Below are 13830 nucleotides of genomic sequence, written 5' to 3' on the forward strand. Positions count from 1 at the left end.
AAGCTGTACAATAAAGACTGTAAATGAGACATTGTGTGTGTCATTCCTGCTGTTAGTGTAAAGATTGACACATTATGATCCAGACTTGGCTGTGTGATGATGGTACACTCATTATATTTAAAGGAGGTCTGGACTAAAACTACATGAGGAATCACAAAGTAACACTAAAGTACTCTAACCACTTACTGTTCTCACGAGGTAATGCAGGAATGTAACTAGTTACTTTATAATGACAGTCATTTTGTAATGTAATTAATTACTTTTAAAAGTAACATTCCCCAACACTGACCAACATTATCCAACAGTTACAATCAACATGGGACGAACGATGAAGATACATTTATATAAATACATTTATCTTTACTGCTTTGTGATTAAGAACATAAAGTACAACAACTCTGTATATACAGATATGTACAGTACCAGCCACAGTTTGGACACACCTTCTCATTGATGTGAATGGGAAGATGTGTCTAAACTTTTGACTGGTAATGACTGAAATATATAACAAACTGTCAAAAACCAAAATCTGGCATCCAATATCTAGCCAGATTAGTCAGATTTGGTATCTTGTTTATTTATTCAATTTTAATAGATTATATTTACTTAAACTAAATCTGTACTTAAACCCTAGGTGGTATAAGCACTAGTACTGTAAACAACACCAACCCCTACAAATGACCATTTGAATGTAAATATGTGGAAAATGATACGATCATGTGATGTTTCATTAGTTTACAAGGTGACAAGAACTACCAGAATGAACCAATTAAAAAGACTTGTCCACAGTAGATGATGAGATATTCATTCTTTTTATACCTAATACACTGAGGTTATGAAATTTGTCTCGAAACAACTACAGATCATGTTTCATTTCCTCCAGCATGGATTATTAAAGTAATAATGTGACTACGCAATTCAGCCCAAATATTCTCACATGGACACATACATATATGGTCACAACTACTGAGCTGACATGATGAACCCATTCACACTGCACTCATCCAACATCCAGTTTTTTTTCCCTTTTTGTCTCAACAGCCAATCGTCCTTTTAAAGAAAAAAAACAAAACGATAGAAGTGGAGCAGAAGTGCAAGCAACAGGCATAAACCGTCCTTACCAAATAAGGATATCCTATGTCTGACAAGAACTCCCAGTTTGCAGAAAAGACTGAAAGGATTTGATTATAGGAGAAAGGAGAGAGAGAGGGAAGCAGAGAAAGGCATAAAAGAAAGGTGTGAGACATTCAAATAAGAGACCAAGAGGAGAGAGAGAGAGAGAGAGAGAGAGGTGGAGAGACATAAAGACACACAGCCTGATGTCAAACTGCTCTGTTACCTTCATACACATGTTGTAGTCTTATTCAACATTTAAGCAACAACACATTAATAATCAATCTATCTTGTCTTACACTGTTTGTCACACTCACCTGGTCACCATCTCCTTCTCCTTGTTGGAGGCGTGGCCACCACTGCTGATTGGATGGATGGCTGTGGACAGGAAGTACAGCCGGTGGTTTTTGAAGTACTGATCCACCAATGGCAAGACGACCTGTGGGTTTAATTGCATATAGTAGAGACACAGTGTATTATATGATGCTTTCCTTTTTCACTTAAAAAACAGTGTTTGGAACAAAGTCTGGCTTTGTTAAACAGACTATGGATTTGTAAAGCTGCACCATTGAACCTGAGTTTAATTAAAGTATTGATCAGTTTATAAGTAGCAATTAGAACTAATGACTGTTGTTGTTTCATTGATTGGGAATCACAATGAATGTTCAACTTCAGGTTTATTTACAGGAAGGTTTGGAGTCTAGATGAGATTATGACAACAACATATACATATCGAGATCACGTTGTACAAATCTCACAAGACTCATGGCAGGTATGGCAACACTGTGTGGTCAAAGCAGTACAACAACACAGCTGTTGACAGTCATACAGACCCATATTACAATATTATTCCAGTGCACTTTTTTCTTAACCTTTACATAATGTTCAGGTCAAATTTAACAGCTGTAAAAACACCCAAATGTCTTTTACTCTGAAATTTGACGACTCTTCCTAAAGTGGCCCAAAATGCACAAAAATGAAAATGTTTTAAAATGTTGTACTTTTGTATAGATGCTACACATTTATGTCCATTGAGGCTGTTCTGGGTTAAATTATCTCTGCATCTATGTCCATGTGTTTTAGTGAAATGAATAGTTCATAGTTTTAATAAGATTTCTCTTTATGATGTAGCAGTGAAGACTGATGGCTCTAATGGTTATACAATAAACCCCACACTTCCATAAAGTTATAAAATACATTTCCATCATTATTGCTATGTTATATTTTCATGTCTGAGGTAATATAGGATATGTGACGTGTGATAGGAGCTGTTTTTCGTGTAAAAGCTAAAAAATACACTCTCTCTGCTCTCTGAAACATGAATCAAGGTTTAATCACATTTATTGATCAGTCAGATCAACTATTGATACTTTCTAAACACATCTGTGCTTCAACATTTGGTATAGATACTTTTTATGAGAGGATTATTAGACTGCGTTACAACTGAATCAGAACATACTACGATGAGGTAAAGTATGAACAGTATGTAAGGGTTAAACATGATCAAAACAAACATTAAACTGACATTTTGATTCATTTATTAAATAAGATGATGAGTTAAGACCTTTCCAAAGAACTTTATCTGTTGTTCATGAGGAACCTTTTCTCCCTTCGGCCTTGTTCCCAGATCTAAACACAATCAAAGACAAAATAACAGTTAGATTAATATCATTTACGCAGGCCTGTATTACACTTGTTTTATGACCACCTGGTAGTTACTCTGTACGTTATTATTATTTTGGTGATATGACACATTTCTCTTTGCACCAACAGGAATCCAGATCAGAGTTCAGTTTGACACTTTGCATGCACATTGTGTTATATTCACATGTACTGTACTGTCATCTGTCTGTTATTCATTAGACAACAGAAGAGTCTCACCAAACTCCATCATGTGTTGGTGGGCCTGGTCTACGTATGTGATGAGCTGCTGAAGGAAGGTGTAGGCAAATCGTTTCTCTATAGCTGGAGTGTCCAGCTCCTGGGATTTCACACCTCTGGAAACAACAAAGGAACAGGGATAATTTAGGAAATACACATTTTACCCACATTCAAATGAGATTATACTTAATAAGATATAAAAAATATAATTTCTTTTCTGTGCATCCAGTACTGAGAAAGCTGTGAGATATGTCTAGCCTAGCTTAACACAAAGACTGGAAGCAGGGGGAAACTGTTGGAATGCACTTCATTTTTAACTGATCTAAGCTAGCAGTTTCCCTTTGTGTACAGTTTGTGTTAAGCTAGGTTTAACTTATCCCAGATCTATGAATGTGCTGGAAACACAAATTTAATTAATATCAATCACATCTGACTCATTTTAGTAGCATATTCCCTAAAATGTCCCTTTAGATTTGTGAAAACACACACTGTTATCAAATGCTTCCTGTAGTAATAATCAGATACAAACATAATGAAACCTGTTGTTTTGCATTAAGCCACTATTAACATTCAAGCAATTAAATGCATACAAAAAATAATAATTTTATCCAGTCTAAGTGTACAGTGTTTGCTAATCTGGTACCTGGACACAGTGTAACCGTTCATCTGGAGGAACTTGAGGATGTCTTGTGCTTTTTCTCTGTCTCTGGACTTCTCTTTGGCAGTCAGTGTATCATAGGGGACCAGTAGAGGATGGTTTCCTCCACCTGGATACAACACAGACACAGCAGGACTGAGAACAAAGATAGTTAGCTGATACAAAGAGGAAAATGTAAAACTTCCCCTCTTTCAGTTAGCATTCGAGTAAAAGGCTCCATTACATTGGGGAACTTAAAAGACTTAATAAAAACAACTTGTCAATATATAAACACCATAGGTTGAGGTACCATAACGGATAGTGTGTAGTTTGGGACAAACTCCAAAAACACTGGATACTAACAGCCAATAACGCAGCTTGTATATTGAAATAACACAAATGTGCCTATAGGCTGCCAGCCACCTGGAAGTACTCCTATCACTTTCCTAAAGGAAAAAAATGAGGGAAAATGAATGATTAACATGTCAGCTTAAGCAGCATTTTAATGTTCAGCAACAAGTCCATTTTCCCAGAATCTTTCATAAACACAAACCATCCATTGATTAAATTAAACATAATGAAACATTGCTAAAATTATTCTGTCAGTGGTTTATGCAAAACTTTGATTCATTGCTTTATTTTCATCCAGTAATGGCAACAATATTAATCTGACGGTGATGTTAGACAAGGGAAAAGTTTGTTGTGTTGGATTTACCTTTGGCTTCAAGCTCCATTTTCTTTTTCCTGGCCCAGATATTATGATAATTCTCTGCAAGCAGCTCTGCCATTGACTGGAGAAACACAATATATAGCTCTATTACACTGCACAGCTCCATTCATCTATTTTAATGTCATATTATTGATGGCCAGCTTCCACACAGGCATCATGTTTCTCTTTTATTGGATCATATATATGGCTTTATCCTTGCGTGTGTGTGCGTGTGTGTGCGTGTGTGTGTGTGTGTGTGTGTGTGTGTGTGTGTGTGCGTGTGTGTGTGTGTGTGCGTGTGTGTGTGTGTGTGTGTGTGTGTGTGTGTGTGCGTGTGTGTGTGTGTGTGTGTGTGTGTGTGTGTGTGTGTGTGTGTGCGTGCGCAGTAAGTCACCTGCATGTCTCTGGACAGTGTAACGTTGCTCATGTCAATGGGTCTGGGGCTGAAGGCTGCAGCTCCTTCAAAAGACAGCTGGGGGACAGATGATATGTATTCATGTGATTCTTTTTGTGCATGATAAAAGATGCTGACTGTTGCATGTTTACCGCTGAAGAGTGACCATACATATTTTGCTTTTGATGACATCACATTCATAGACCTCTGTAATAAAATGTCATCAGTATGATAATGTATGTGTACAGGTATACCTGGCTAGCCTGTGATATCCTTCTGGACTTGTTATGGAGGCTGGCAGGGTCGCCCTCCCTGATCCTTTCGATGCTCCAGCCCCATGACAGCATGGTCTTCAAAGACTCTTTGACTGCCCAGCAGTACAATTCCTTATCCTGCAAGAATACAGCCAAACTTCAGACCTACTAACAGCAAGTCAGCACTCCGGAAGAAAGATTTCGCTTACAAAACTGCAATAAACCATATGTAATGTTCCAATTAATACATGACAAACTTCCTCTTTAAAGTCTGTCTAAAGTAAGAATAAATATATGTTCTGAGTTTGACATACCACAGAAAAGTGTGTTGTTAACCACCCTGCCAAATACCAGAAACATGGACGCTACGTCTGAGAGCTTTCTGCTGCTAACTCAGCTACTAGCTCGGCGGCTAGCTCGGTGGCTAGCTCAGTGGCTAACTCGGCAGCTAACTCAGCTAACTGGCTAATTGTAGACTGTAGTAGTAGTAGTGTGTGCTGAATGTATTTATACCTCTACAGCAGCAGGGGCGGGTTTATGCTAATCACTAAATCCTGAACACAGAAATGTTGAAACACAGTTTGTGAAGCCTAGCTCCACAATTCAAATCTAAATGATTGAAATGCTTTTTACACATTTTTTAGAAATACATTTATGACATATTTAATGTGTTTAGAAGAAAATGTTTGAATTCACTTTACACGGTCTTTAAATGAATTGCAGACAGTGCAAGACATTTCCACACTACTGTTCCACATCTTTTCTATCTGACTCTTATTTGTCTGTGTTAAACTGGAGTGCGGTCGAATACATCAACATTGAAGTGAAATGAGTCAGACAGCTGCATACCTTCTCAGAGAGGCCTTTATATGGTTTCAGTAAAGGATGACTCTTGGAGATGTCACACATCTGATCGCCGTACGACCAGCCACTGGTAAACTGCAAACACAGGTATTTTAAAAGCAACTGATTTTCTTCCATAATGCCACAAACATGTTGAAAAACAGCATTAAATCAGCTAAAAATGTTGTTTGTGAATTTTATCTGAACTGTCACACTCTTACCCTGTCTATGCACCACTTCTCATGGTTGTGCTCTGCATATCTGGTTATGATATAGTCCAGTTTCTCTGGTACAGTCACACTGATGAAGACAGAAAAGAGAAGAAACACATTTAAATATTTGGGGTCTTAAGTTGCCAAGTCAAAAGCAAGTCAACAACAATTAGGTAAAGGGAGAAAAAAAGAGGACTGTGAGGTTTGGGCAGATGTGCTTTGAGCATTTGAATGTGCATCTGGATTTGTATCACACAATAAATATTTTTTCTGAATTGTATATGTGACAGTAGCAATGCAGGTGGATCCAAATACAGAGGCCAAAGGCCAAAATAGCAGGTCTGAAGAAAAAGGCTTTTATTCTGGGATGTGCAGCAAAAACCAATAGCTGGCTGAACAGAACATGACTTGATGAAAACTGAACTGAAAACTGTGACAAAGGTGAGGCAAACAAGACACATAAGGTAATTAACAAAGGTGTGAAAACACAGGAAGTAAAGGTAACAAAAACACAAGGAGAAAACATTTCAAAATAAAGCAGGAACTAAACTAAGAGTCCAAACAAAAACATAGAAAGTCCTGGTGGGATATGACAATATCATGTAATTTGAAGACATTGCTTATAAAATCAGTCAGTTCCTTAGTAAACAGCATGGTGAGTAATATACATTAAAATGTATTTATTACAGAAGGAATCAATATGTTGTATACTTGGATGTGTCTGCAGGCTGTGGAGTGAAGTTTCCCTCAGAGTCCATGGATGACTGTTTCTCCATCATGGCCATGTAGTTAGACTCCATGTAGTCTGGAGGAAGAGCTCCAGCCACAGCACTGAGACATGGCAATGCTAGCTTAAACAGCTCCTGGTCGTACCGCTAGATCACACACACACACACACACACAGACACACACACACACACACACATACATAGTGCATTGCATTACACATCACTCAGCATCTTTATTCAGCTTAGTATGCAAGTTTAACTTTCTCTGGATCTGCTTTCAAATGTTAAACAATGACTTTGCCTTTGTGTGAAACTTAGTGGAGGATTATTTTACTTAATAAACAGAAACTCACCCAAAAGTCTAAATGAACAGGTAGGTTTGGGAGGATGGTAATGTATTAAAGGAATCTCTATACTGTTTTTAAAGGCTATCTTCTTTAGTCTCATGTTCCTCTCCCAGAATATATTCCAAATAATACATCCATAGAATTCAAACTTCATGCCTATCATGTTGAAGATATCAGCCTCCTGTGACATGTCTTCTCATGACTTGATTAAACGGTTCAGTAAACACACAGATGTAGCCAGTTCTGTCATCTGTGACTACCCACAAACCCCCAGCTGTGTCCTGTCATAGCCCCCTGTCGCCAGTGTATAAAAGCAACCGTTCAAGCATTCAAAGAGTTGAATGTTCAAGCGGTAGAGATGTGAATGCCTGCAGTCTCTAAAAGATGGGTGTTTTTCAAAAAGGTCTGGCATTCCATTTTAACACTCAGCCATATTTTTCCAAGAAGACAGCTGCTGAGCAGAAGAATATACACTCAGCCTGAATACAGATCAGCTGCACTACATGCCACCAGGCAGCACAACAACAAGCCCGCTTATATTCTTTTCTACCACTCCAGCATACTAATGTTTGTTATGGAACCAATTTATAGTTACAGCAAGCCTCAAACAAACAATGGCTACTATGACAAAGATTACAAAGGTCAGCCATCCATACATTAGCAACTACAACTACTGTATTCATATCTAAACAGGAAATATTAAGCAGTATTCAGAATATAAAATAGTAATATTCATCAACATCTCTACTAAACTCAGTTTACTAGTCATGAGGAGTGCTAAACATGTGAAAACAGGTGGATAATGTCTTTTCTGTGGCTCTGGAGGAGCTTTGTCAATCTGATCAAATAACTCCCTGATGATGTCATGGTGATTATGGGAAATGTAGAACCAGTGTTTTGTATCTTGACCCATAGTAAGGACTAAAACTCAGTGTTGTCAGTGAACATTTTCCTTTAACGCATTCTCTCTATCATATAATACATTTCATGAACCAGATGTGAAGCAGAGGCTTTAAATGCTCACCTTGCGTGACAGAGCATCAAATATTCCCCAGAACAGTTTCCTGGAGAGGTGAAGCTCTTCATCTGATGCCACTCCAAAGTTGCCCCAGCCTCCAGCCAGGCAGTAATACTTCCAACAGCGCTCATAGTGATTGGTCAACAGCTGGGGAAAGAGGAAAGGACATTTATCAAACCAATCTGTTTCCCCATATTTGTCTCGATTTCAGTGATATAGTAAGTTGAACCAACGTTAAGTCTATTCCCTCTATACCAATCATACATATACTCCTGCTACTTTAAGGCAACCTGACTGAGTTCTAAAGATGACTGTTGTGCAGCAAGATAAGACTTTCATGATGATAAGAATTTTTTTTTAAATCCTAGACCATCTATTTAAATGATCCAGGTACTGTGGTAAAAGCAAACATAGTAAATATTGTAAAATCTGAGCATCAAAATGTCACCTCCATACAGCTGATCAAATGTTGAACCATTTACCAGGAGAAGGTGTGCAGCTCTAAACACACATCAAGCAAGTGAAATAAATAGTAAATTTACATTGAGACTTTTCTGAAAAACAATAGAAAAAGTCCTGTAGGTTGACCTGAAGAGCACTTTTATGATCTGACATATAGATGTGATGTGCTTCTTACCTTCAGAGGCATCTTGGTGTGTTCATTAAGCAGAGGAACGTCAAATACCAGCCTCCTCAGCAGATGCTGCATCATTGAAGGCCTCAATTTACTGCATGAGATTAAGAAGAAATAAATCAGTTTGTAATGTGACATAGAAGCAGTATGAGAAACTGAATATAAAAATACACAAATGAACATTTCACACTGAGGATATGAGGACACCACTTGTTTTAATTGAGGTCTTACCCACAAACAGCTAGCAGACACTCCTCTATGGCGTCTCTCTGGGCTTTGGTGAGGCAGCAGCCTTTGGACAGGCGGTAAACAGTGTGGAGGAGGGAGTCAATCAGTGATGCGAACGGCTCCGTCCCCGCAAACAGAGGCGCACATTTAGTCAGTAGAGGCAACACTGCTGTGCATAGATACCTGTTGAGAGCAAGCGCCATGTCTGTGGCACTGAGAGCAGCCTGGGACACAAATACAGAGACGGATGAAAGGACATGTGAAGAAAATGTGGTAGAGAAATGTGATTTAATTAAGATAGATTAATTACTCAAGATAATAAAGTGTAAAACAACCAAATACTATCTGGAACAAAAGTGTTAAGTTTATCAATAATCAAAGCACATTCTTGCCCAGCAGCAGCAACCAGATACAACAAATATTCAAGACTTTTGTAAATAAAATGTACAAGTAAGTCTATTTAATACATGTATGGTCTTTTTTGAGGGAAATTAATGAACCTTTTTTATCATCTCAGTTTCAGAACATCTCAGTGGTAAACAATAACTTTTCTTTTTGAGGAAGTCTGATTGTAGGTTTGGACACACTTGTTAGAAATGCCTATAAAATGCTACAGTTGCATTCCAGAAAATGTTGCATGTTGATTATGTCCTGAAATATGCAATATCACAAGTGTAAAATCTGCAGAGAGTGCTTGCTAGACTTCATTTGTTATTTAATTACTTTTCTCTTTTGCAGGTTGAACCATTTAAAGCTGCAATCTTTCATTGTGGCCACTTGGGGGCAATGGAACAACTGAAAAAATACAACACTGACATATCACCACCTTATAAAGTGCTGGGCAGGTAGAGTACAATATGTTTATCAGAGCTTTTTGGTAACCATGTTGGAAATCATTGCACTACTCTGAGCCATTATTAATACTTAAATATTAATTGGTGCAGTTTTAAGGAAATGTTGATCGGTGACAAACAACAAATAATCAGCAGTTGCACACAGACACACACTCACAGTGTCCAGAGAAGCTGCAGCCCTCAGGTCTGGTAAGAAGCCCACTTCCAACAGATGGAGCAGGAAATTCTGATCTTCTATACCATAGACCCGGTCCAGGAACAGAACCATGGCTGCTTTATGGTCAGGACAGAAACCAGCTGACATGTCTGGCTCCACCACCAACCCATCTATGCACAGACACACAAACATTTTCATCTGATCTCATACTGGATGTGTTTAAATCAGGACAGTGGTGGGTGTGCTTACCTTTAGCCAGGCTGGGCATAGAGAATGAAATGCTGATGACTCCCACCAGGTCCTCAATGGGAATGAGAGACCTCAGAATGGCTCTGATGCGGATCGCTTCACCTTTACCAGCATGGATCAACTGATATAAAATGGGTTAGAGGGTTAGTGTGACTATCCACGTGTGTGTGTGTGCGTGCGTGTATGTGTGTGTGTGTGTTTATGTCTGAGTGCACAGTGTGTTGTCTCTCACATGCATCTCTGGAGCACAGCGGCCCAACAGGTCAATGAGGGCAGCATAGAAGGTCATGATGGCATTCCCCATGTGGATGGTATCATCTTCCTCTTCCTCCATGTCACTGCTACACACACAAACAAACACACAATACATGTCACTGATGGCTATGTATTAAATAGTTCAAACCAGTCATCTCTGAAATTTGTTTAAAATTCTACTTTTCCTGGGGTTGAATTTTGGATTACAGTGCAAAGACTAAATATGTTTGGGTTAGGTGATAATATGATGTGAATCTTTACAATAACAGTGATTTATTGAACCATTAAAGGTATAGTAAGCGATGTGGGGGAAACGAGGAGAAAAGTTGTTGAAATATTTGAGTGAAAACCAAAACAACCCCCCAAGTTTACAGGTAATATGTCTGATGTTATTTATGTGTCATTACTGTCATGGTGTAGCTCTTTTCCTGGCGGGGGAGGAAAAGGCAGAGGTCAAATCATAATAAAATCTAACTTATGAACACTAATGAAATGTTAACAATTTTCTCATTTCAGGAGATAATTCAGGACTTGGACCTTGAGCAGTCTCATCAGCTGCAGCACTGTCTGATGAGAGACCCAAGCATGATGTTCAACCTACTGTCTTCATCACCTGGAGACCTACAGCATCACCTCACCCTGTCTTCATCACCTGGAGACCTACAGCATCACCTCACCCTGTCCAGGGTCAGCCAGCCTGGTGTTTCTGCCAGAGATGCAGATTCCCTCCAACATGAAGCACTTACAGACAGAAGAGTAGTGATACCAAGCTGCTGTGTGTGGAGATCTGTCACCCAGACTATTTTACTGTATTTCCCTCATTTGAAGTTTTTCATATTCACTTTGTAGGTTTCAACTTATTTTTTTCCTCATTGTTTGTGGAAAATTTTAAATAAATATGGAAAATGTTGTAATAACATTTTTCAATTCATCATTGAAGAATAAAATTACTTAATCTATGTATTATTATCAGTATAAAACAACAGTATAAAAATGTACACAAACATATTTGTAAATTGTATTAAGTCTTACATAATTCAATACTAGTTGTTAATTGAAGCTAAGCTCTATGTATGTGAGACAGAGAGGAGCGGAGGCATGACTGAAGGAAAAGACATTTATTGAGGGGAATATAAAATGGGATATTGAACTGGGGAAAAGGCTGAAGATGAGCTGGGTAATGCTGTGGGGAGCAGGGTCCAGGCCTGAGGAGCAGGGCTCGAGGATGAGAGGCTGGGAGGTTTCTGGAGATTACATCACATCTGTGTCTGGGATGCCTTTAAAAAGAATAAATACAGACCCATTATCAGTCTTATGCCATTGTTACTGGACAACTGAGAAGAGTGATGTGATGGCTACAGTAATGTGCAACACATTCATTTACAGTTGGATTGTAACAACTGTGTGGAGAAAATATGTGCTGATTTTATTTTTGTTTTGGAAATCACCACACTTTGATTTTCAGCTGAATTAAACAGACATCATATTATATATACTGGATAACATGCTGCTCTAAATCAAGATTTTTCAAATATTGGATAAATAAAGTAAATCTGTTTATCTATGTATCAATCTGTTTATGTAATAAAACACAACGGAGTAAAAACTAGCAGGAGTTAGCTGTTCAGGTTGTACAGGTTGTACAGTGACAAGAGTTGAAGCTAATGATAACATAGCATGTTGGCCTGCGTATCACTCCAAATAATCTTATTGTAATAGCAAACCTGTGTTTATATGTCTTCGTGACTGTAAACACTTTGAAAGCAGTGAACAAACACCAGATACACAGCGAGCAACTACACAGCAGCTACGTTGTAGGTTATGTTAGCACGCTGCTAACGTTAGCTGCGAAGCTAACATGCAGAGCGTCAAACAGCTGTAGTAACAGCTCTTCTACTTTACAGCTAACATCACAACAACAACATATCCTGACTAACTAGACAGTGAACTGAATGTCAGCAGGTAACGTTACAGTTTATGTGAAGCAGTGCTGATGTTACTCACCTGTCCGGCAGATCAGAGTCCGCCTTCACTCCGCTCCTCCGCCGGGTCTCCGTCTGTCCCTCCGCCGTTAGAAAACCACACTGTGTCCATGGGTCCTTGTCTGGTCACAGTCCTTCTTTTATATTAAATGTTCTTCTAACTTTCTCCTCTCTGGATGTTTCTTGGTCACCTCTCCGTCTATGTTTGTACCGAACGTTTCTCGCTCCACTGTGTATGCTATACCCCCCCCCCCCCCCCAGGCTGTGTAATGAGACCAGACTTTTTTTCAGCGCGCAGAGATTCGGTGATTTTGACAAAAATGTATTGGATTATTATCGCTTACTACACCTTTAATGAGCCCCTACATGACTTCTAAATATATATACAGATAAGCACAATAAGCTGTGTGACTGTCAACACTAACTATCTAATCATCACCATGATTTAATACAATAAAAGCAGATTAATGAGACGTAGCAGATGTCTCACAGTGTCTTGCTGCTCTCAGATGTAGGAGAGGGGCCATCCCTGGAGGAATCCTGAGAGATCTTAATGGCTTCCCGCATCGCTGCCAGCAGCCCATCACCGCCTTCCCCCCGGAGAGCAGGGCCAAAACATTCCGGTCGGCGAATCAGCAGCCTCACCACGACGTTAGCGTTCTCCTCCACGCTTTCACCTGGCCGCACAACAGGAACACAGTCTCTGAGTTCATGACAACACGCCAACACCAAACACAAACTAACACTGACAAAAGAGGGACAGCAGTTTATAGCTGAAGGGAACAGATGTGGTTAAATAGTCGAGTAGGAGTGGACTTGTTTTTTACCGTTGCAGAAGACGGCAAAGCGCAGGAAGTCGAGGTAGCGTTCCCCCTCCACAGGGTTCCAGCCGATGTCTGGGTATCCTTTACGCACCAGCATCACACAGCTCTGCAGACCACAGCCGGCCAGGTACTGCACCACCTGCACCGTCAAAGAGATATACAGGGATCACACTCGTGAGACCTTGGTTTCATACATAGATAGATAGATAGATAGATAGATAGATACTTTATTAATCTCGAAGGCATCTGAGAACTTCCTTTATGGAATTATCTTTTTGAACATATTTTCCAAAACAAGTCTTAAAAAATCTCATTACTGCAACAGACTGAAATGTCAAGACAAAGAGGAAAGACAAATGACAAAAAAGATTATCAGTTTTTAAAAGTCTGAAATGATGTATGTTTGTAAATTAACATTTTCATTGTATTTTGACTGATTTCTCTCATTACTGCAACACTGTACACCGTGCACAATATATGTAAAGCTTTTTATTTTATTTGTTTGTCTGTA

General features: G+C 39.0%; 1 protein-coding gene across 1 annotated transcript in view; it reads right to left on the reverse strand.

The window, feature by feature from the left end:
- ryr2a (ryanodine receptor 2a (cardiac)) overlaps positions 1 to 13830 on the reverse strand; it is a 175685-nt gene that overhangs the window by 72703 nt on the left and 89152 nt on the right. Inside the window, exons 51-69 of the mRNA XM_053341138.1 lie at positions 13323 to 13458; positions 12986 to 13172; positions 10491 to 10599; positions 10259 to 10379; positions 10010 to 10179; positions 9002 to 9222; positions 8774 to 8864; positions 8143 to 8283; positions 6755 to 6918; positions 6053 to 6131; positions 5838 to 5927; positions 4989 to 5126; positions 4735 to 4812; positions 4347 to 4422; positions 3638 to 3761; positions 2995 to 3110; positions 2678 to 2742; positions 1431 to 1552; positions 1122 to 1171 (exon numbers count right to left, since the gene is read on the reverse strand). Coding sequence (XP_053197113.1) covers positions 1122 to 1171; positions 1431 to 1552; positions 2678 to 2742; positions 2995 to 3110; positions 3638 to 3761; positions 4347 to 4422; positions 4735 to 4812; positions 4989 to 5126; positions 5838 to 5927; positions 6053 to 6131; positions 6755 to 6918; positions 8143 to 8283; positions 8774 to 8864; positions 9002 to 9222; positions 10010 to 10179; positions 10259 to 10379; positions 10491 to 10599; positions 12986 to 13172; positions 13323 to 13458 — 2278 coding nt within the window. The remainder of the gene's footprint in view (positions 1 to 1121; positions 1172 to 1430; positions 1553 to 2677; positions 2743 to 2994; positions 3111 to 3637; positions 3762 to 4346; positions 4423 to 4734; positions 4813 to 4988; positions 5127 to 5837; positions 5928 to 6052; positions 6132 to 6754; positions 6919 to 8142; positions 8284 to 8773; positions 8865 to 9001; positions 9223 to 10009; positions 10180 to 10258; positions 10380 to 10490; positions 10600 to 12985; positions 13173 to 13322; positions 13459 to 13830) is intronic.

This window comes from Scomber japonicus, chromosome 20 (assembly GCF_027409825.1).
Source record: "Scomber japonicus isolate fScoJap1 chromosome 20, fScoJap1.pri, whole genome shotgun sequence".
Lineage (NCBI taxonomy): Eukaryota > Metazoa > Chordata > Actinopteri > Scombriformes > Scombridae > Scomber > Scomber japonicus.